The sequence below is a fragment of the Podarcis melisellensis genome, assembly GCF_964234715.1.
Source record: "Podarcis melisellensis genome assembly, chromosome: 10".
NCBI lineage: Eukaryota > Metazoa > Chordata > Lepidosauria > Squamata > Lacertidae > Podarcis > Podarcis melisellensis.
This window is the reverse complement of record NC_138542.1, coordinates 57,033,615-57,058,371: the sequence shown is the minus strand read 5'-3', so window position 1 is coordinate 57,058,371 and position 24,757 is coordinate 57,033,615. Positions and strand designations below refer to the sequence as shown.

The 24,757-nt window shown below is 44.8% G+C and overlaps 1 protein-coding gene across 1 annotated transcript in view; it reads right to left on the bottom strand.

Annotated features, from left to right (window-relative positions):
- Positions 1–24,757, bottom strand: part of TMTC1 (transmembrane O-mannosyltransferase targeting cadherins 1) — a 145,079-nt gene that overhangs the window by 68,306 nt on the left and 52,016 nt on the right. Inside the window, exons 6-8 of the mRNA XM_081926883.1 lie at positions 23,330–23,411; positions 22,876–22,979; positions 13,789–13,978 (exon numbers count right to left, since the gene is read on the bottom strand). Coding sequence (XP_081783009.1) covers positions 13,789–13,978; positions 22,876–22,979; positions 23,330–23,411 — 376 coding nt within the window. The remainder of the gene's footprint in view (positions 1–13,788; positions 13,979–22,875; positions 22,980–23,329; positions 23,412–24,757) is intronic.

The window sequence follows — 24,757 nt, the reverse complement described above, 5'->3', positions numbered from 1 at the left end:
CCGCTGCTACTCCTCTCTCAACCTCAGTGAGCCTTTGCGCCCCCGGCGCTTTAGATGGCAGTTCCCTGACACACAGGTAAGCTCCTCTACCTTGCTGAAATCTGGTTGTCTTAGGCACTGCATTCTTAGCTCGCTTCTCAGACTATGGTTGGTTCGCAGAGCCCCAAATTTAAGTATGTCGTGTAAACATGCTCTTACAGAAACCCAAACTCTCACCTTCACCCTGTTTCCAAAAACAATTCGGGGCAACTTTTACACAACCACTTATGTGTGTGACTGCTGACTTTCAGCACACTTTGTGATCGCTTAGGCATGTACAATAATTGGAAATGGGGGTGGGGGGAGCAATGGGAATAGACAAGAGAGAATATATATTAATCTAACGCATTTTAGACCCTTCTGGTCCCTTGCGGAAATCTAAAATCAATTTAAGATATTTTTAATTCGCAGAACTGACTATGCTATGCTATAGTAACAGTAATACTATACTATACTATACTATACTATACTATACTATACTATACTATACTATACTATACTATACTATTGTTATAGGATTGGGGGATTTATTTGGTTGACACTCATGGCTACCAACCCAGGCTGTGGTTTTGCAGCTACAAGATGGGGGTCTGAAATGGTCAAAGCAGTTTGCATCTCTAGCTCCCAGGCCCAACAACTGCTTTCAAGGATTCCAGAACAGAAAAGGCTCACTCCATGTTATGGCCATCTAAAAATGACACCAGCCAGACTATTTTCACCTTTCACCACTCTACTTCATTGAGAAATTCTAAATTCTAGTGTTATCATGGGGGGCGGGCCACAATCTTGCCTATGCTCTCCACGCCATTTCGAATTATATCAGTGGCAGAGCACGGTCTTTCCATGCACAAGATCCCAGCTGCAGTCCTGGCATCTCCAGTTACAAAGGCTCTGAATGGCAATATGAATGGCTGCAACTCTTGAGATCTGTTGTCAGGCATGGCTGACAATAATGGGATAGAGAAGCCTTCAGTCTTACCCGCTACAAGGCAGTTCCTTATCCATTCAGCATTCAAACTACAAGGCAGAAGTGAAATTTTAACAGGAAATTTTTCAACAATGGCCTTTCATCAACCTTTTCATCCTTTTTAAGACACAGATGGGACTGACTGTGTGTTAATCAGAGCCTAATCTTCATTTTTGGGTATAGGCTTTCCCCCTCCTCCTCCTCCCTTTTGTTCCTAGCAAGTCTGTGAAGAATTGGTTTGATCCTATCCACTTAATCCTACAAGCTCTAATGGTACTTGAAGATTTTTGCTGAACAAATGCAGACAATGACATAAGATATATTCAGAAATAAAACTCTAAAGACAAACTGAGTCTTAAAAAAAAAAAGAGGGATTGGCCTTTATAGCCTTTTTCTTTCGAATACACTAGATTGCTCCCGTGTGCAGAAAAAAATGATGCAAGAACATGCTCACCCCCTCTTTATTTATTTTTTGACAGATTACAAATAGCAAATAAAAAGGGAAAGTCAAACTAGGAAGGAGGACAGGGATTAAAATGCTTTTACCATACAAATTGTTAACACAGATACTTTTCTAGCTCTTTTATTTGTGGAAATATAAGAAATCACATTCAGATGGTATTCTGCCTATCGAGACGTGGGGCTTATTGTGTTCGTTTTACTAGTTACAATACTAGTGCTTTTGTCTCGATTCCTAACATTCCTTTTTTGCTGCAGTACCTGTTGCATTATGGAACCGGGGCTTTTTTACCAATATGTTGCGCTGTGTCGCACAAAATTTTAAACAGTGGGAAAGAACTGCATGTCAGGAACCCACCCCAAATTTCATTACATGAAATTAGAACACAATATGCCCATAATCTTCCAAGTTAACCAGGTTGCAAAAGAATTTTTTTTCTGGAAACAACACAGAAATGAGCCCTGAACTTCCATTAGATTTCCAGAAGTGGCTTTTATGCTGTGTGAAAGGTCACATGGAAATTAACAGGTAAGAAAATGTCGGGGAAATGCAATAACGTGCTGTCCAAATGCAGCCCAAGCAGCAATCTAATTAAATAGCTATAAAGTTATGCACTACTCAGTGGTCTGAAGACCTCATTGCTTTTCTACATTTTAACACTTGGCTTATAATAGCTTAGATATCTGACTGGACATATGGACAGTGTATATTAATTTATACATTTAAGTTATTGTTAATGTCAGCAGGCAATGTTCAAGCTATATGTGTCTTGGATCCCCTCCCCCATCTTTTGCTTTATCTTATTCGGGGAAACAAGTTGGCAAAACCACATTAACATAGTGCCAGCCTATACTTATAAAAGAAGAATACCCAGTACTAACTTCGATTTTGTAAACAGATATATAGATTCTATAGAAGTTATTAAGGACCAAACATGACAGATAACAGTTGTGGAATGTGTTTGCATTTGTGTCCATCTTTGCAAATTTTGGCAGATGAGAAGCAGTGGCATATAGGACTGCTTATATATGGAGCCCTAAGTAAGACGCAGGTGGAGCTATGGGTTAAACCACTGAGCCTATGGCTTGTCAATCGAAAGGTCGGTGGTTCAAATCCCCATGACAGGGTGAGCTCCCGTTGTTTGGTCCCAGCTCCTGCCAACCTAGCAGTTCGAAAGCATGTCAAAGTGCAAGGAGATAAATAGGTACCACTCTGGCGGGAAGGTAAACGGCATTTCCGTGCGCTGCTCTGGTTCACCAGAAGCGACTTAGTCATGCTGGCCCCATGACTCGGAAGCTGTACGCCGGCTCCCTCGGCCAATAAAGTGAGATGAGCACCGCAACCCCAGAGTCGTCCGTGACTGGACCTAACAGTCAGAGGTCCCTTTACCTTTACCTTTAAGTAATGGTTTAACTTTAAACACATCCTTTCATGCCCTCCCTTCCAAAAAGAAAAGGTATTTTAATCCAATCCTGTGGGTCTGTTGATCTAGAATCATACGAGGCGATGAGCCTATAGCTGCTTCAACATTTGCTACTCCTTAAGGAGTTAAAATTCACAATTTTAAAAGCTCAGTTAATCTCCTTAGTGTTTCCTGTGCTCCTGTAAGTCAGTTAACAGGGCAGGGGCGCAGTTTATGCAGGGAAGGCGGGAGAGAGATATTCTTTTAGTCAGCCCCAGGGTCTCTTGACTTATTGCTTTCTCTTCCTGAAGCAAATGCTAATGCAATAGTCATAGAAAACCTCATTGCCAAAGCACCAGGAACATCAATAGTGACCTTAGCAGGGGTGTCAGGAAATTCAGCAGGCCCTGAGGAAAATCAAGGAAGGATTGATTCAAAATGGGTCTTTTATGAAAATGAAGGCATTTTCCTGCTCACCTTGTATGTCTTTGGTGCATGGGGGGATACGAATTGTTTGGGAAGGGAGAGAAAGGTATGTGCTTCCAAAACCTTGTCCATTTTGACCTCTAGGAAGCGCCCTTGCCATCAAGGAACAGTAGACAGCCATTTGTAGATGAAAAGCCAACTGTAGCAAGGTATGCAAGGTCTTTATTCACACAGACTTAAAATGGTGAACAGCATCCTTAGCTGCTTTTGTAACAGGCGCTAATTCATTTGCTGCTAGGTCACCTTCTGATGCAGATGTTCAGTTCACATACAGATGTAGAACAACTTAAAAGAAAGCAATTTGATTACAACTTAATGCAAACCAATTTGATTAGACACTTAATATAAACCAGTTAGACTACAAAAACAACTGAAAAAACACTATTTCCAAATGCTAGGCAAAATAAACATGCTTCTTCTACATGTCTCCAAGACCAGGCCAGAAAACACTTGTAAAATGCAATGCAGTGGAACAGCCAGATACCACACCTCTACGCTCAAGGGAGAGAACTGCACAGGTGTGGACTGGGGTGAAGTGAGGGACATAAGAATAGCTCTTCTGTTCTGTCTCTGATGCTGGAAGAATTCATGGAAACTGGAGGAAATTATGTATTACAGGCTAACAGGCTGAAATGAGCACCATCTCCTCCCATGAATGCTTAGCCTACTCAGGAGCCTTTAGTAAGGGACTATATAAAAAGCTTTTTGAAAGCCTAAGGACATAATGTTGACTGGATCACCACTATGCAGGTGCTTATAGACACTCTCCAAGAGCTCTAAGTTTAGTGAAACAGGAGTTATGCTTACAGAAGCCATGCTGGTTTTCTTTTAGCAAGACCTGAAGGCTTGGCCATTCTAGATGATCCTTGTGGTCCCTTCTATGATTCTATCTTTAATGCTTTCCACCAGCTTCCCCAAAAACAAATGTTACGCTAGCCAGCTTGGATCTCTTCTGAATCGCTTTTTAAGAAACTGGTGTTGCACTGGTCTTTTTCCAGTCCTTGGGTATGGGGACTGGTTTTAGGGACAAGTTACACATTTTTGTTAGAAGATCAACAATTTAACATCTCTTTAAGAATGCTCAGTTGTACCTGGATATTTCCCACTTTCTAATTTGCCAGCAATGCCTAGAACTTTGTTGCTTGCCACTACTGCAGGCGATGAGCATTTTGCGCGGGGGTTTCATTCCTGGGCCCCGCGCACATCGGCGCATAAGCCTGTTGCTTCCCCACTCTGCCTTCTTCCGGGTCCAAAAGGACCTGCCCATCAGCGGTTGCGCATCAATTGGACGCACTCAAAATGGTTGCAGCTCATGTATTTCCCTGTTTCCATCCTGAGAAAGTTGGATCAAGCACAAAAATCTGCCCTACATAAACAAAGAATGAAAGAAACACATATATTTTATCATAGATTATTCCTAACTTTTTACCTAATTAAATATGAATTTTTTGAAAGGGCGAAGAATGATTATTCTTGAAATATCTCTTTGCTTCTTATGAATGGAAAAGAAATGATATATCCTCTGGCAAGGACTATGACCCACAAGCAGGAAACAAAAGAACTTATGGGAACTGGTTTAATTAGACTTTGCTGGATATTGGGAAATGAAAATTGTAATTCCTTCCTTCTTACGAGAAAGGATACATCAGAAGGATACCAAGGGAAAGCTAAAGAGCAGGAGCACTGCTAATTTCCTGAAACAAATAAGCTGATAATACTGGAGAGCTGCTCTTGCATTCTAGGCAACCTTCTCTCCAGCGAAACGGCACATGGCCCTATTCCAAGCAAAAGCAAGACCTGGAAGAGCCACAAAGCGATAAACCTATATTCATTCTATATTATAAATATAGAAGTATTCAGCAAACAAAACTGAGCTGCCTGCCTTGGTAGTTTATCAGCACTGCACACACATTCCAACAATGCAATTACCCAAATCACAAGAGCTGACAACAAATTAGTCTCACTTAAAAATTCAATGATAATAAAATAATCAATCCCTTAGACATATTCTGTAATTATAGTCAATGTTACCTGTCTTCCGACTCAGTATGACACGAGGCAGTTTGTGCAAACCTGAGGAAGGGGATAGCATCTGGTTGCTGTTGGGGACCCAGACACAAGACCAGCTGCCCCAGCAACCAGATGCATATAACCCGGTGGCGTGAATTTTACTGGAGGTACACAGCATATACACTCTATGCAGGCTTGGGGCAATAAACACTTTATAGGACACACATTGGATATACTGCAGGTGCAACTTGGTCCTGGTCTAGCAAGGGTGAAAAATTTGCAAAGTCTGTGGGTAGATAATGAAAGATTTAATGGGGGTGGGGGGTGTGATGGGACGATGAGCTGCTTGTGCGTAAAATGCAAGTCCCTCAGAGTTTGATCAGGTTTTCAAACCTCTGCCTGTGACGGAGCCCCTCCAGCATGGCTGCGTCAATCACTAGTAGAATCCGAAAGTGGCTGCTTTCGGAATCTTTTCCAACATAAAAGCTCTTTAACGGAAACACGTCGTCTGGCCTCTCGGCGTGACAGTTTCCGGCGAGGTGTGGGTGTCCCTATAGGAGGTCCTGAGACCTCCCCACTGTTTTCGCTGGAAGTGTCTCTGAGCCATCCCTCCGACTCACTTTCCCTTGGAGTTCTTGCTCGCCCTCTACTGGTTCCCTCTTCCGCTGCTACTCCTCTCTCAACCTCAGTGAGCCTTTGCGCCCCCGGCGCTTTAGATGGCAGTTCCCTGACATCCACCTCCCCTCCAGGGCCCCCTTCACCCCCTCCCGTCTCCTCCCCTACTGGCGGTGAGGAGGTAAAACCCCTGAAAGAACCTCCCTCATCTTCCGACGTCGCGAACACTTCCCTCCACTTGTTGCTGTTCCTACTCTCTCGGTAATCTTCGTCATCGGAGTCCACTCCCTCTTCCAACTCCGACTCCGCGAACCCTTCCATTTCCTCTTCCTCATCGGTGGTGCCGAAATACTCCCTCCTAAACCTTGCTATCGGCTGAGGTTTCCTCGGGAACCTTTGGTGGAACGTTTCTGTTAAAACCTCGTCATTGACTTCCTCTGCACTTACCCAGGTGTTTTCTGACTCCGGTTCCCCTTCCCACGCCACCAAATACTCCACCTGATTTCCCTTCCACCTGGAATCGAGGATTTCCGCTACATGGTTGCGGCGTTCCCTCTCTTCCAAGGCTGGTCCCCTGACGTACTCCCCTTCACGTCCCCCCCTGTATGGTGACAGTAACGACCTGTGGAACACTGGGTGCAATTTCATGTGGTTGGGTAATCGGAGTTTGAAAGCTACCGGGTTGACCTGCTGAATGACCTCAAAGGGTCCCAATCTTCTGGGCCTCAATTTCTTACAACCCCCTTTGAACGGCAACCCTTGGGTTGACAACCACACTTGATCCCCCACCCTTATGGTTTCACCTTCCCTTCTGTTCTTGTCTGCCTGCTTCTTATATTGTGCCTTAGCCCTTTCTAAGTTGAGCTGGAGCTGATGATGGATCGCTTCCATCTCTTCTACAAAATGTTCAGCCGCTGGGACGCTCCATCTCTCCCCTCCTTCCCCTGGAAATGCCCTGGGGTGACACCCGTAATTAGCCAAAAAGGGACTCATCCCTGTGGACACATTCTCCGCATTATTGTAGGCAAATTCTGCCAACGCCAACTTTTCGACCCAATCGTTCTCTCTGTCATTGACATAACACCTCAGATATTGTTGAAGAATGCCATTTGCTCTTTCCGCCTGCCCGTTGGTTTCAGGGTGCCGGGCAGTTGAAAAATTGACTTCCACGTGCAGCAAGCTCATGAGCTTCCTCCAGAACCTGGAAGTAAATTGTTTGCCGCGATCTGAGATCACCCTCAAGGGAGCCCCGTGCAACCTAAAGATGTGTTCTACAAACAACTTCGCTGTTTCTTCCGCTGTGACCGCATGTGAGCATGCTACAAAGTGGCACATCTTAGTTAACAGGTCTACTACTACCATGATGGCTGTTTTCCCCTTGGACTTTGGCAGATCCGTCATAAAATCTATTGATATCGCTTCCCAAGGCCGTTCTGGTGTGGGTAATGGTTCTAATAACCCTGCCGGCGCCCTTCTTTCCCCTTTGGCTCGCTGACATTGGTCACACCCTCTTACATACTCCCTTACATCTTCCCTCACCTTAGGCCACCAAAATTCCCTGGTAACCAACCACATGGTCTTGTGTTGTCCAAAATGTCCCGCCGTGGGGCTATCATGCAACTGCTTGAGTACTCTCCCCCTCAATTCACCTTCGGGTATATACAGTGCCCCTTTGTAATACAATGCCCCATTTCTTTCCTCAAAACCTCCGGGACTCTCGCCCTCCCCCCTGAGACCTCTGAGCTTATCCTGGGCATATTCATCATTTTCCGTTTCCTCTACCAGTTCTCGTTGCCCCACCAGCGCCGCCCCACACACCCAGCGGTCCTCAGGGATGACATGTCTCTCTTCGATCACCCCCTCCCCTTCCCAATACTCTGGTTTGCGTGAGAGCGCGTCCGCCCTGACGTTTTCTGGGCCTGGCACATAAATTTCAAAGTTGAATTTGGAGAATTCCTGTGCCCATCTCACTTGTCGTTGGTTGAGCACTCGAGCTGTTCTCCAATACTCTAAATTCTTGTGGTCGGTGCACACTTGCACCTTGTGTTGTGCCCCAATTAATAAATGTCTCCACCTCCGGAATGCTTTGTGAATGGCAAGTAGTTCCCTGTCATACACCGTGTAATTCCTCTCGGATTTATTCAGCTTCCGCGAGAAGAAGGCACACGGTCTCCACTCCGACGCACTCCTCCCCGGTTGAAGAAGGACCGCCCCTACCGCCCGGTCGGATGCATCGGTTTCCACTCTCATGGGTTTTCGTAAATCCACATGCAGAAGTTGTTCTTCCGAGGCGAAAGCCCTTTTCAGTTCTTCAAAGGCTCGATCCGCCTCTACCGTCCAAACAAATTTCTTCTTGCTGCTGAGGCAGTCGGTGATGGGCGCCGTCAAGTGGGCAAAGTTCTTGATGAACTTCCGATAAAAGTTCCCAAACCCCAAGAATCTTTGCACGTCCTTCTTGGTCTTCGGTGTCTTCCATTCCAGTACCGCTTGGACCTTGCCTGGATCCATGGCCAATCCCTTGTCTGACAAGCGGTACCCCAGGAATTCCACCTCCTTGGTATGAAACTGGCACTTCTCCAGTTTCACCCACAGCTGGTTGGCTTGCAGCCTGCCCAACACTTCTCGAACGTCCCTCACATGCTGTTCCTCATCTTCCGAATACACCAACACGTCGTCTAAAAAGGCCACACAATTCTTGTAGAGCAAAGGTCCCAGAACGTGGTTTATAAAAGCTTGAAAACACGCGGAGCCCCCTTGTAGACCGAAGGGCATAACGAGGTATTCAAAGGCTCCCAAAGGGGTAAACATGGTGGTCTTCCATTCATCTCCCTTCCTTATGCGTATCAGATTGTACGCCCCCCGCAGGTCCAGCTTTGTAAAAATCTTTCCCTTCCTTACTCTGGTCAAAATGTCATCAATTCGGGGCATAGGGAAAGCCAGGGGCTCCGACACTGCATTGAGGGCCCTAAAGTCACACACCAGTCTCGGTTTGTCTGTGTTCTTTTTGTCCACAAAAAACACTGGGCTGCCCCCCACCGCTCGGGACTCTCTGATGAAACCTCGCTTCAGGTTTTTGTCAATGAACTCCCTCAGCTCCTGCATCTCCCTGTCTGACATGGCGTACAGCTTGCCTACTGGGAGTTGGGCCCCAGGGAGTAGGTTGATTTGACAGTCAAAGGGTCTATGCGGTGGCAGTTTGTCTGCTTCCCTTTCGCTGAATACGTTGCTCAGATCTGCGTATTGCGAGGGCACCTTCCCTTTGTCCATTACTTCCATCCCGGCTAGGGTGACTCTGTCTCCTCCCGAAACCTTCCCCTCCTTGCAGTGTTCTAGGCAATGCGCTGACCCAAAGGAGACCACCCTCTGATGCCAGCCCACTAGCGGATCGTGTAGCGCCAGCCAGCTCATCCCCAAAATGATGGGCGCTCCTCCCAGGATGGCCACATTAAACGCTATCTGTTCGGTGTGCCTTGCCACCCTCATTATCATCGGGACAGTCTGTTGGCTAACTTCTCCCCCCAACAGCTCTCTGCCGTCAATCGTAGTCACCTGCAAGGGGTTACTTAAAGGGATGGTCTGTATCTGATGCTCAGCTGCAAACTCCTTACTCATGAAATTACAGGAGCTGCCTGAATCCAAAAGCGCCTTGATCTTTAGTGGGTGTCCGTTTGGCAGTTCTAGTAACACCTCTATCACTAAAGCGGGTCTGGGAGGTTCCGGCGTGGGCACTTTCACTGCTCTTTGGCCTGGCTGCTGTGCCCCGACGGTGGCAGCCAGGCGTTGGCTTTTACTTGCTCCTTGCCTTCCTCTTCCTTTCCCCCAACAGCTCCTGCCATCCCTTGCCATTCCTTTCTTTGTGGGCAGACTCTGGCAAAGTGCCCTGGCTGTTGGCAGAGATAACATCTCTTGGCGCTCTTTCCCTCCTTCTTCCGCCCTTCACTGGGATTTGAAACTGCGCGCGCCCGCGCTGTTCCAACTTCCATCGGCTCTGCCGGCGGGAAAGGTGGCTCTGGAATGTCTGGAATGCGGAACTCCCTCCAACGGTCTCCTTTCCCTTCCCGCTTTTCCAAAGCCCTCGCCTCCTGGCGCGCTCCTATGGACAGCGCAGATTTGGTTAACTGATCCATAGACTCCGCCCTGGGCCCCCGGGAAAGCTCATCTTTGACGGTTGAAGAAAGCCCCTCTTCGAAAAGCATTTGGATGGGCTCCGCCGATAGGTCCCACCCCAATTTATGAATCAGCATAGTAAATTCAGTCCAGTACTCACGGACAGATCTGCTTCCTTGCTGGCAAGCCATTAACTGCCTTCGCACCACCCCCTGCTCAATATCGCTGGAAAACATCAGGTCCATGGCACGAAAAAACTTCCTCGTGTCCTTTAGGATCTCATTATTCGCTGCCATCAGGGGTCTAACCCAATCTTTCGCCCCGGATTCGAGATGGCCAATCACAAAAGCCACTCGCGATTCCTCGTCGGGGAAGTCATCAAACTGCAAGTTTAGAGCGTATTGCATCTCTGTTCTAAAGGCATGATAGTTCCTGGGATCCCCCCCGAATTTCTGCACCAATCCTGGTACCTTTCTGGCGAGCGGGGTGGTTTTCTCCTTTCCCTTTTCTGCATCCTGAGCCCTCCTCTCCTCAAGCCTCGCCGTTTGCAGCGCCAACTGGATCTCCAACGCCCTGTACCTTTCTTCCAGGCTTGGACCCCCTCCAGCTGCTCCTGCTCCTCCAGTTCCGGCTGGGTTGCTCATGATGCTTCTCCCTGCACAAGCTGGCTTTCGGTGACTTTCGGATTGCTGTGATGGGACGATGAGCTGCTTGTGCGTAAAATGCAAGTCCCTCAGAGTTTGATCAGGTTTTCAAACCTCTGCCTGTGACGGAGCCCCTCCAGCATGGCTGCGTCAATCACTAGTAGAATCCGAAAGTGGCTGCTTTCGGAATCTTTTCCAACATAAAAGCTCTTTAACGGAAACACGTCGTCTGGCCTCTCGGCGTGACAGTTTCCGGCGAGGTGTGGGTGTCCCTATAGGAGGTCCTGAGACCTCCCCACTGTTTTCGCTGGAAGTGTCTCTGAGCCATCCCTCCGACTCACTTTCCCTTGGAGTTCTTGCTCGCCCTCTACTGGTTCCCTCTTCCGCTGCTACTCCTCTCTCAACCTCAGTGAGCCTTTGCGCCCCCGGCGCTTTAGATGGCAGTTCCCTGACAGGGGGTATAGAGCTGTTCTAAATAATTTTGATGCTGGGTGCATCTTTATGTGACTGTAGGGGTACGCATTTCCAGCTTGAGCCCTGCCTTTTCTGTGCAGCTAGTGGTTCATTACTAGAGCTGAACCCACTAAACTGACGTAACATGTGAGGCTATCCTGAGTAGTTGCCATACTCCAACTACTGGTGGGATTTGGTCCAACCATATAACACAAACAGTGCCTCTCTCCGTACATGCACACACACATCCCTGGCCTAGAAAGCAATTGCAAACCTGGGAGTGTAAGAAAATGTATTCTATTTCTTGCTCTGAATGGCTATTACAGCTAATGATGGCTGTACTACTTTTGGAAAGCTAGTTGTTCAGAAACAAAACACATGCTCCAAACGTAACATTATATCATCTCTCTTAACCAAGTCTCTCATTCTATGGGCCTCTGTACACTGGCTGGAAAAGTGGATATAAGCTTCATCGGATCTGCTGCTTTGATTTTGTGGGGCAGAGGAAGGGAGGTTATATCTCTGCAAGGTTGACAGAATGAGACACATTGGTTAAGAGAGATGAAGCAATGTTTCATTTGGGGCTTTTGCTTTGTTTTTGATCTATCAGTGGTTCAAAAGTGTCGTAATCATCATTTAGCGTAGAGAAAGAAATAAAATCCATTTTCTTACCTTTTCCAGGTTGACAAGTGCTGTCTGGGTATTTTGTTTTAATGGCAAAAAGCAGTCCAGAGAACAAGTAGGTCCTTTGTTCTCAGAGCAGCAGCGTGCAATATTTCTGACTGCTAGCTGGTATTACTTCACCTATTCTGCGTCTCTAGAGTGTTACAAAGCATTCACGATTAAATTCTCACACAGCTCATCTTTCTCCCCATGTTCATTACCAACACACGACTCTCAGCTTGTTTGTGGAAAAGTGGATAACCAACCCTAAATCGTCAGCTCTGTACCAATATCCCCACCCCTAAATTATATATATTAAAAGCAGAACACTTGATGGCTTTTTGCTTCATGTACTGATTTGAGTCGTGATGGACAAGTTCAAAGTGACCCATGACCAAAGCCATAGGAAATCTGATTAGGATAGAAGAGGCAAAAGGAGCAAGGAAAAGAGGTGGAAGTAATCAGGAGCAGATGGAGACACAATGAATCCAAGGTTTCCCAGTATACAAGAGAAGCAAACCTTAAGTTCATTCATGTCACAATACTCACCCTCACCTCTTCTCCCTGCCCTGCTCCCCATTCCCAAATCCCTCTCTATCTTCCCTCTTTCCATTCTGCTACAAAGAGATCCCAGGTACAAGAGCCACCTGATATTTTGCCAGTTCACACATTACACAGGTAAATTGTGGTAGGGTAAGGAGTGGAAGGGGTGTGCATGAATCGGAGCGGGTTGTCATGGGGAAAGGGCCGGACTCTCAAAAATGTGCTCAGACGCAGCACTTTAAATCACAGGCTTGTTCCTAGAAAACATGGGGCAAAAGGTAACTGCGGATGAGCCCGGGTTGTATGCATGGAATTTGGGATCACATTCACTCGCCTCAAACAAATGTTTTCTTATAGGTGCAGCTCCAATATGCACACTAGCTCTCCTGCTCAAAAACCCGCCTCATCTGTACGAAGCCAAAACTTCATTGCTTTGTTTGTGCTGATCCACTTCTTCCATTAAAATAAATGGGATAGACAGCCCACACTCAGTATGTTCAAGGAAGAACACCAAGACCTCTTGATCTTCTAGGTAAAGGTAAAGGTACCCCTGACCATTAGGTCCAGTTGCGGACGACTCTGCGGTTGCGCACTCATCTCGCTCTATAGGCTGAGGGAGCCAACGTTTGTCCACAGACAGCTTCCGGGTCATGTGGCCAGCATGACTAAGCCACTTCTGGCGAACCAGAGCAGCGCACGGAACCTCTACTCACCAGCAATTTCTCTTTTAAAACTGCTACCAACTCAATGGTTCACAATAGTCTAAAGACGTTCCCCAAGGTTGTGGGGGCACAAAGGGAGACAAGAGTGCTTGATTCCCCCTCCCCCTCCCACTAAACCTTGATTCACGCACAGGTAGAACAGGACTTTCAACTACAGCATCAGAGAGTTGTTACATTCAAACCAATATGGTACAGCCTGTAAAGTAGCCCGTATCACTTATTATTTCATGTTCCCTTCAACCTAAGGTTCCAGGGTAGGTTATAGCAATTAAAGAACAATATTAAAAACAGTTCAAAACAACATAAAATAACAGAAATAAGGTGGCTCCTAAAATATACATCTCTCATGTCAAAAGCCACGGTAAAGAGATACATCTTTGGCATTTGCCAGATGCACCACTGTGGGGAAGGAGTTCCACACCTTAGGAGGTGCTGCCGTGAATCCTCTCTCCCGGGTGATACACCCAACACCAAGTTTCTGAGGGTGGTGGAACAACCAAAACTGAGATTATTCCTTGGTAAATAACATCTGACCAGGCCCAGATGGGTATGTAGAAAGAGAAACAGAATACTTATCTTTAGCATATTCAGGAACACTGCCTCCTCCGTTCTTTCAGGACAGAATTGTTTCTACATAATCAGCACACAAACAAATAAGTAGAGAAACATTTGTTTACCTTGAATGCTACTATGCAGTGCAGACCCAGCAGCAGCATCACCGCTGCCATCAGAAGTGTGGCAAAATTCCTCATGTCCCAGATCGATTCAACCAAAGGGATACTCCCAACCTGCCAGTCATAGCACAGAGTAATGGGAGCCAGTAGAAGCCGGGCATTGAAGGCCAGGAGGTAGGAATAAGTAAGAAACCTACAAAATGAAATGTGAAGTTCAGTTACTAGCATGCTGCTCATAGGGGGAAAGGCAGGATTGTCACCAGTAGGTGGTAAGGATACTGGTGCAAATCAGAGCCAAGTTTAATTTGTGAGACGATAGAACAGTGAAAGAACATTCACAACTCTGCATTAATTTCCACACTCATATCCGTTCGGCAGTACCATATCACATTAGATGAGCAGAGATGGGCAATATCTTTACTAGGACTAATCAAAATGCCACAGAATAGTGAGTAAAGCTTTTTGAGTTCTCCAGAACACTTCATCATGTCGACTGTTAACACAACCCTGCTTTGTGAAGCATCTAGGCCTAAGAAAGAGTTCAGGAGAACTGAAAAGTTTCCCTGCTATTCTTTGGCATCCTGGTTGGTCCTAATAAAGGTGTTATCCAAATGTGATTTTTGAAGATACCATTACAGATGTCTTTGCTTCTTATGTACATTCCTAATGGCATGCACTGGAGAAACCCAGGCAGATGGGCAGGGTGTAATAATAAGAAGAAGATCCCATGCAGCAGTGGCAGCAGCAGGCCCTCTATAAACTCAGTGAGATACGATGGGCTGTTCTAATGAGCAGGTTGGGCCAAGCCAACTGATCAAGGCAAAACCGCAGATTCAAGATACAAGCTCAGATATGTAAGCGCGGCTCCCAAAAGGTAGTACAGTCAGGTAAGACAAGTGTGGACAGACAAGGAGGTAGTGGGAGTTGGCAGGGCTGTAGAAAAGGCTTGCAGGATCCTGTACCTAAGTAGGAATAGGCAGGTGCAGAGCAGGAGCAGAATCCATGCTGCTTTTTTCTTAACACAGCCCATCAACAGAAAGAAGGACAAGAAAGGCCAGAGAAAAAGCATAGTGCAGCAAGGCAAGGAGCCAGTAAAGTTAATTGGACCTAAGAAGACTTACGGTGTTGCACAAGGCTGCCGTGTCCCAGCAAAGCTCCCAGAAGACCCACAGACTGAAAATTCACTTGTGCAATAAAAGCTGACATAGTGCAGCAGTTACAGCAGCTTTTGCCATCCCAGTGCCTTCCAGATGTTTGGGACTACAACACCCATGAGCTGCAGTCAACACTGTAGTTCACAACATCTGAAAGGTATCAGGTTGGCAAAGGGTGGGTTACAATATTGGGCTAGGAGTTGAAATCCCTGCTCAGCCATGGAGCCAGTGACCGTTTCCCAGTCTAGTGGATCTCCTAGGTTTGTTGTGCGGCTAAAACGTGTGTGAGTGTGTGCACATGCACACAGGCATCTGCACAATTTTGTACACCACTTTGAGCACCTTGAAGGAATGGCAGGATATAAATATATATAAGTAAGTTAGTATTTGATAACCTTGTAACGTATAAGAAAGGTTGGTCATATAATGGAAAAACACCTTTTTGTTTCTGAGGCAGTGATCTGATGAAAACTGCTTTTCTGCAATCTGGTAGCATTTAGAAACCAAGATGACTGAGAAGCCAATATCAGACTGTTAATCTCAGCATCACACCCGGCTGATGTGGAAAACAACAACATAATGAGAGATTCCCTTGAGGAGCAGAGCTTCCAACATAACCCAGGCAACATGTAAGCAGCCCACACGGATGTGGACAGTTTAGCTGCTGACCCTGCAACTGTTCTTGTGAACTGTTATGAGCAGGCAAAGGAAACAGAAGTCCCCTCCCCATACCATGTGAGAACATTTACAAAGACGAATGATAAGACTTATTTGTACAGCACTTTCAGCAGAAATGATACGTAACAACAAACGACAGAAACACCAACCAAGTGGCTTGGAAATTGCTCTGTTCTGTCTTGGCACCACTTATGATCCTTCCAAACATTCTGCCAGCACAGCCACATATTGTTTTCCAAATCCTAAAACACTCGTCACATGCTGTGCATAGTTGGCTGGTTCACATCTCAGCTTATCACAACAGAAAATCTCTTGGCTGTTTTGCTCGTTGTCAAATGCTGAAAGCTCTCATTAAATTTGCACGGTTTAGGAAGCATTCGCCAAACATGGCGGTGGGACTAAAGAGAGCACTTATTGATTCGCCGCAAGCCTCTTTTGAAAATGCAAGGATTCCATCTGTGACAGTTTTTAAAGCGTAACAATTTGGATCGCCTTCCCGTTTTAATAGCCTTGAATAATAGCTTGCCGTTTGTGTATACCACAAAGCTAAGAGTGGCTGTGACAGCGGGCAGTAAGTGTGTGGCCAAAGAATAAATGGCAGCATTTATTTTTAAGTAATCAACAACGTCATATAGTACCTTTCATCAGTAGCTCTCAAAATGCTTTGCAAAAAGTATAAAGGACCTGCAAACACTAAAATAGCTAATGCTATTAATCAGCTTTCACAAAAGCAGTAAGATACACTTGTTATTTCTATGAAGTAGTACATTGCCATTTATCCTCCCCAAAACCTTCTGTAGGAGGTTAAGCTAGTGATTTGTCAAAGGTCATGCACTGGAACACAGGAAGCTGCCTTACAACTGGTCAGATTATTTGTCCATCTAGCCCAGTACAATGTACTCCAGAGGTGCAGAACCACTGGGATTCCAGATATTGGTGGACTACAACTCCCATAATCCCTTTCCATTGGCCATGCTGACCAAGACTGCTGGAAGCTGAAGTCCAACATCAGAAGGGCCACTGGTCTCCTCTCACTGGCAGCAGCCCTCAGGGTTCTCAGGCAGAGAACTTTCCCATCATCTGCTACCTCATTCTTTTAGCTGGAGATGACAGGGATTAAACCTCAGACCAGTGGTTGTGGTGCCTGGTGCCCATTTGGACTGGTAGGGCAGAAAACAAGGAGGCTAATGATTTGGGGAGTTAGATCCACTGACATGCAGAGCCAACTAATTCTAGTTTTGTCCCCGACTTCTTCCCTGGTGAGTTTTACTAAGGCAATGCTGAAAGTAAGATATCCAGGCGCCACAAAATTAATCCAGTTTAGCTACTTCCTTGCCTCTTTTCGGCCAGCACAGCAATGCCAAAAAATATTCCAGCGGCTTCTGTTATTGGGTAGTTAGAAAACAGCATTCCTTCTCTTCCAGCCTGACCTTTTAAGTTTCACTAAGAACGCTCTCCTAAATTTACTATCTACATGGGAAGTCAAGAAATAAGAGCACAAAGGCATTCTTGCTGGCTGCCACTCAACTGTGGAATTTGCTCCCTCTTACCAGACTTGCCAAACCCTGAGATTGTGCTTCTCATAGTGATATTTTTATTCAAGTTACCTTTGGGTGACCAAAGAAAGAGTAAGATGATGATAATTAAACTCTAATTAATTACAATAGCATAATGTTACCCCTCTTGAGCTCTTGGCATAGGGAAGGCTATAAATCAAATGAAACTAATGAGCCCCCTGTTAATCTCATCAGATTTTAAAAAGGAAAGTGAAGCTGTTTCGCCTCATGTATATACAGATTTTCATGACAGTATATAATTACTTATAATGCAATTTGCTCAAAAGTAAGTTCCCTTGGGTTCAATGGGGTGCTTGGTCCAGAGTTGCAAGAATTCAGCATTAAAAAGAACCCTAAAGCTAAAAGGAGAACTTGAAAGATAAATTTCCCAGTTACAGGCTTCTGCCATTCTCCATGTTAAAGCAAGGCCTGAGTTTATTCCCAAAGTTTGCATGATTTTATAAAAAAGAACCTAGGCAGCAACTGTTACTGTGGCATACTGGATGCTTGAATGCATTTAATCTAATGCTTTAAAACTAATTATAAATACTGCTTGTGCAACCAGATCTCTCTCAAGAACATAAAACAACCACCCTTCCAAAACACAGCTCTGAGGAAAGTGACAGCTTGAACATAAACACCGGGGACTTGCTTGCTTCCCTAACTGCAATCTAGGTTGTTTATTATTTTACCCCAATCTATGCAGCTCTGGAGAATGTTCCCTAATCATTTGAGTTAATTTGTCTACTAATTTTCAGTATGCATTGCATTTCTTCCAATTAACATTTGCTCTTTGAATAACTGAGACGAACAGTGCAGATTAAGTCAGATGGCCAAAGAGTGTTTGCATTTTTAAAAAATTATTTTGCAGACTTCATGTAAAAGAAATATTTTTTTATTGCTAATATGTGGAGAAACTGCTTGTTTTTATTTCTGGTGCCAAGGCATCTGCACTTCTAGCCCTAGATTCAAACAACGAAAAGCATGAAAGTTGAAGCAAAGTTAACTCTTTACAGCCTGGCAAGAAAGCAGAGGATCCTACTTTAGAGTCCATTTATCACATGGCACAGTTGAGAAACTGAATCACACTCACATTACTGCCTAGTCCTATGCAATTTCCCCCAAAACTAATTTTCACTGTATTTAATGAGGCTCTCAATAGTTTAATCTGTTTAGAATTGCAGCCTTGTAGTCAATGGGACCTGCATAGGATTTTGCATAGGATTGTAAAGTATGGTAAAGGTAAAGGACCCATGGATGGTTAAGTCCACTCAAAGGCGACTATGGGGTGAGGCTCTCAGCTCACTTTTCAGGCCAAGGGAGCTGGTGTTTGTTCATAGACAGCATTCCGGGTCACGTGACCAGCATGACTATACCACTACTGGCACACAGAGAACCATGATGAGTGGCAGAGTGCATGGAAATGCCGTTTACCTTCCCACCACAGCAGGAATTATTTATCTACTCGCTCTGGTATGCTTTCTGCTAGGCTGGCAGAAGCTGGGGCAGAGCAACAGGAGCTCACCCCATCGCGTGGACTCAAACTGCTGACCTTCCGCTTGGCAAGCCCAAGAGGTTCAGTGGTTTAAACCACAGCACCACTCACGTCCCTACTAGGATTTTACTCTTAGTCAAGAAGCAAACAACGTGAGTAGTCCCAAGACCATGAACTCTTAATTGGCTGCAGCAGATGTATAGGTATTTTTAAAATATACTACCCCATATAACAGGGATGCCGGTGGCACTGTGGGTTAAACCACAGAGCCTAGGACTTGCCAATCAGAAGGTTGGCGGTTCAAATCCCTGCGACAAGGTGAGCTCCTGTTGCTCGGTCCCTGCTCCTGCCAACCTAGCAGTTCGAAAGCACGTCAAAGTGCAAGTAAATAGGTACCACTCTGGCGGGAAGGTAAACGGCGTTTCCGTGCGCTGCTCTAGTTCTTCAGAAGCGGCTTAGTCATGCTGGCCACATGACCCGGAAGCTGTACACCGGCTCCCTCAGCCAGTAAAGCGAGATGAGCGCCGCAACCCCAGAGTCGGTCACGACTGGACCTAATGGTCAGGGGTCCCTTTACCTTTACCTCCCCCATATAACAGTGGCTTCCCTTGGTGGGCCAAGCTCGGCCTGTGAGGTTGCCCACTCCTGCAACATAATGAGCAGGGAGGCCCTCGGATGCAGGACGGTTGACTCACTCCATTCTGACACAATACATATGACTTTTTAAAAGAGCTGAAACTCTTTTAATACCACCAGAGGCTAAAATTGCCTGGGACCAACTATCATGGCTGTAGCAATTCTATACCTGGAATACGCTGGACAGACCAGTGTCCTTTATCCTATCCAAACTCAGCATTCACTTCTTCCCTCTACATGGGACCCAATTGGTAATCTAATACAGTGGTACCTCAGGTTACATATGCTTCAGGTTACATACGCTTTGGGGTACAGACTCCGCTAACCCAGAAATATTACCTTGGGTTAAGAACTTTGCTTCAGGAGGAGAACAGAAATCGTGCAGCGGCGGCGCAGCGGCAGCAGGAGGCCCCATTAGCTAAAGTGGTGCTTCAGGTTAAGAACAGTTTCAGGTTAAGAACGGACCTCCAGAACGAATTAAGTACTTAACCCGAGGTACCACTGTACTGTATATTATATATGTACCTTTACTATATGTGTGCATATGCCTGTCCCTCTCTGTCCTTTTTCTTTCCCCTCTGGTTGCCAGTGTCTCTCTTCTGCATTGTTGTTGTGGCATTGCTGATAGAACCAATCTTAAAACAAACAAACCCACACATACATACATACATACATACATACATACATACATACATACATACACAACCCTCTCTTGGGTTGCAACCTACCAACAGAACTTGGCCCTATAGCAGGTCCTGAGCCTGAGGGAAGTTGGGTGGGAATTCAGTCTGTGCCACCAACAACTATCACCTGTGGCTGAAGGAGGGGCTACAGAGAAACCAACTGGACCAGCAATGAAGCCTCTTAACAGGAAGACAAGAGAACAGATCATATTGTTCTGCTTGACCTCTATTAAAAGCTTCTGGGTCAGGCTGTCTTACTGGTGTGGGACAGGATCCTACTACAGTGGTACCTCGGGTTAAGTTCTTAATTCGTTCCGGAGGTCTGTTCTTAACCTGAAACTGTTCTTAACCTGAAGCTAATGGGGCCTCCCGTGCCGCCGCACCGCCAGTGCACGATTTCTGTTCTCCTCCTGAAGCAAAGTTCTTAACCCGAGGTACTATTTCTGGATTAGCGGAGTCTGTAACCTGAAGCGTATGTAACCTGAAACATCTGTAACCCGAGGTACTACTGTACTACAATGGTATACAACCACCTTCTGCAGGCCCTCCCATACACAGAACAACCTGGTAGAAGTATGATGTCCACCAGTTTTATATGGGGCGTGGAGACAGACACACACACTCAAAAAAAAGCTGTTATCTTTTCAAAAATGATTCGGCTGACAAAGAGACAAGTATGCCGAGCTATATAGAAACCGGGAAGGTTTTGCCGCATGGATGGGCTCCCTGATAGGAGCGCCTCAGAGTAAACAAACCAAATACGGCAGAGATAGGGAGCCCATAAATAACAGCACCTGGTTATAATTGCAGCCACATATGTTTTACAACATTATTATGAAGTGCCTTGTCAAGCGCATTTGATTTAGAGCTGTGAAAAAGATGGAAAGAGCCCCAAGCTAAAATAGCTTCAGCTGTAAATACCGAAGTGAAAAATTGTTACGCCTAATGAAAGGCATTAATAACATTTCCTCTCAGCATTTAGGAAGAGTTAAAATTCTGTTCGTTATCTGAGGAAGCCCACAAGGTTTTTAAAAGGAAAAGTTAATGGGCTACAAAACCTACCCCATGCTGTTCTTTTCCATTCCGCCCTCTTACATGACCCATGAGAACATTTGTATTTTCTTTTCCAGAGTCTCACAGTTCAATCTATAGTAGCCAGAGAGACAATGAGCTGTTTGTCTCTTCCGGTACCTTCCATGTTACAGCTTCTCTTCCCGCTTTTTCTTCCCCTTGCACTGAAGTCTTAGGGATAAACCATGAATGTTGAGGCATTAGCCTTGCCAAGCCAGAAACCCAAGAACCTTAAAGGCTTATATGGTGGTGATGCAGTTTCCCCTAATCAAGGGATTAGACAGAGTGATATTCGGGGAATTAAGTACAACCCATGAAAAGCTTCCACAGAAAGCAAACTGAAAATGTGGCGCTTGCTTTCACTAGTCCTTCACTGGCTTCCCTAACCTTTCAGAGAGACTGCCCAAATTTAAATGAGAGTTCATTGGGACTAGGAGTCTCCTTTGTACTGCTGCTCTCTTGAGGAAGTACCCTGAGGGCATTTGAAATAATCAGTCAAAGCATTTATCCAAGCTTTTAATGCTGTGGTGATTATCCTGGGAGAGCTCTTACTCCTAGTAATGGTTCATGAGCAACTGGCAGCACCTAGCTAAACAACATGGCAAGGAATGTAGTCAAGAAATGAAACCACAATTTTTTCTTACTTTCTTCCACAGGCATAATTTCTATGTTCTACGTGTCGTTTGACATAAGTGCTTCCTGTGTTAAGGTTCCAAATTTCTGCCCTGGACTAAGTACGTATAGACCTTCTCTATAAAAATATAAACGAAATGTTTAGTAGTCCGGACCCCAAATACCTCTTTAGAATCACTTATCTACATCAGGGTGAATTTCAAAAATTTGAGCATGGCCAATATTCACATTAATGCTAGGTTTGGACAAATCTGTCTATTTTGGTTTCTCTAAGTTTCTCACTTTTACAGCCTTAAAATTTGGTTTGCCCATTTCTGCATACACGTCTGAAATTTTTTAATGCAGCATAAAAATTAATACAGTGGTACCTTGGGTTACATACGCTTCAGGTTACAGACTCCGCTAACCCAGAAATAGTACTTTGAGTTAAGAACTTTGCTTTAGGATGAAAACAACAATCGTGCTCCGGCGGCGCGGCGGCAGCAGGAGGCCTCATTAGCTAAAGTGGTGCTTCAGGTTAAGAACAGTTTCAGGTTAAGAAAGGACCTCCAGAACGAATTAAGTACTTAACCCGAGGTACCAATGTATTCATTTTTGTGCTAGCTTTCCCTAATACAGTGGTACTTCTGGTTGCGGACGGGATCCATTCTGGAGCTCCGGTCGGATCCTGAAGTTTCCGCAACCAGAGGATCCGCTGCCAGGTTTGCCGTGTTCGCATCCTGAAGGATACGCAACCAGAGGTGTGGGTATCCAGACGTACCACTGTATGTACAATTTTGCTTGTAGAAGCATTTTTGCAAGCAAATGTGCCATAACAGAATGCAGTTGTGTATGTTACTTTCACTAAGATATGAATTTTTGCATGTACTCTGCACTAGAACACATTTTGTTGCACACATTCCTTGTTTGGGCAACTCCATCATAAAATCCGGGAAAGTGCACATTCACACGTGACTGTCAACAACCACCACATTTTGGACAATCACTGCAACATATCCACTGGAATTATTTTATGCATTTGAGTTAATCTAATCCCACAAATATTATGTGATTCCCAAGCATTATACAGTTATTTTTATAACTGTAATTTTCAGGAAACAACAACAAAGATTAAGGCCTCGATTAGTTCACATTAAATGGAAAGATAGCATCAACCCAAACATATGTGGCTCCTGTTACCATACCTTGTTAGAAGATAAGGTGAGAATGAAGCTGGATTGTCCTGTTCTGAAAACGCTGGCATAGAACCTCCCATTATCCAGAAGCGAAAATACAAAAGTAGGATCACCTTCAGAAAAGAAGAGATGTTTTGGTTATTACTACAAAAAGGCATACAATTCATTAGGACCAGGAAACCAGAACCTATCTTAATATACTTGAGACTCACAAACATTTTCAGGTTAACTGAGATAGGAACAAACATAAGAATTTGTATGCTGGGCAGCGGCAGATTTACCATAAGTTGGTGGGGACAGTTCTCCTGCCGCTGACCAGCATACAAATTCTTATGTTTGTTCCTATGGACTAACAGAGTAAGATACTTCTGTATTTGGCCTGCTCTCAAGACTGAGGAGCTACAATGGGATTCATCTGAATAAATTAAAGTTAAGTAAGAATATAGTTCAAAGTAATACTTACATAGGTAAGTACCAAGGCAGCCCTTTTTAAAAAAGGACTTGTGATGTATAAGAACTTCTGTTTGTTGCTTATGGTCAGGTAACTGTAAAAAAAGAAAAGAAAACATTTATGAAAGTGATTATCAGTAGACACCAATCTTTTAGAACTGTAATGCTGTGGGTTGTGGGGTGGTGTTATTACAATTATAAACTGTCTTTCCACCAATGCATTTAAGGCATTCATGGTTTAAAACAAGGTTTCCAAATTAATAAACACAATATGCAAAGGGAGAAGGGACATGGATGGAAGAGGGGAAAATAAGCAGATAGACCGCGGGGGGGGGGGGTAACTTTGCTGCCCCATCTCTCCAGCTGATACACAGCACATTCCACATACAGTATTTAGGCACAATCACCACATTTAGGTAAGATCTATTGTTTTTGGGTGTGTAAATCACATGGGGTTCCTGGGATCCTAAGTTTTGAGGAAAACTGTACTCATGAAAGGAGTGCAAACTCCTTCCATGCTTGGAGGGAAGCTTAGGATCCAAGCCATGGTTTCTCTGCTGCCTGCATTCCACTGATCCATAAATAAAAACATGTTCCTTTAGGTTGCAAAAAGTAAAGGTCTTTGGTCCCTGTTGTACAGTTTCTCAGGCAAAAAGGAACAAGGCGTCTCTATCGCACTAAGCATCTATTACACTCACCCATCCAGTCTGGTTCAAGGAAAACGTTGGCTTAAAGGTTTCAGCCAAAAAAACAAATAAAAAAGTGCACAGATTACAGTATTTCCCAGTTTAAAAGAAAAATGTCAAAAGCAGTCTTTTGATCTATGTCTTTACAGCAAACAGCAAGTAACCTTAACAACCCTTAAAATGTAAGGGAAAGCTCTGCACACCAACAAAGTAAGAGAGATAAAGCCCACATGAGATGGGTTTAAAATTTAAAGAGGAAAAGAAAACATGGGGGGATCTGGGTGTGCTCCAGAAAACACACTGTCTAATCAAAGCAGTCTGATGAATGCCATGTCAAAAGAAGTAATAATATAATGAGCCGCATTCCACAGAGAAAAGCTAAATTGTCTCAGACATTTTATGTCTATTTATTAATAAATGTCAGCATTTGATCTTGGTATCCGAGCTAAATGCCAAGCTAGACTAAAAAGGGACTAATCTTACAAGGTCTTAAGTTTCCCAAACCTCCACTGATTTCAGACAGGCAACAACTCCTCACTTTAAAAGGCAACTCCCAATTACTCTCCATATTTCACCTTGGCCTTGATGTGAAGTCGCCGGAGGGAACAAGCAGTTGATTTAATTAACCTGAGAGCAGGCCCTTAACACCTCCTGTTTGCCTGCTTATCTAAGAAAGCAGTAGAAGAGGTTTCTATAAACCCTCTTTGAGTTTAACGGAATTTGGCAATAAAAAGAATACTTACAATGCCATCAAA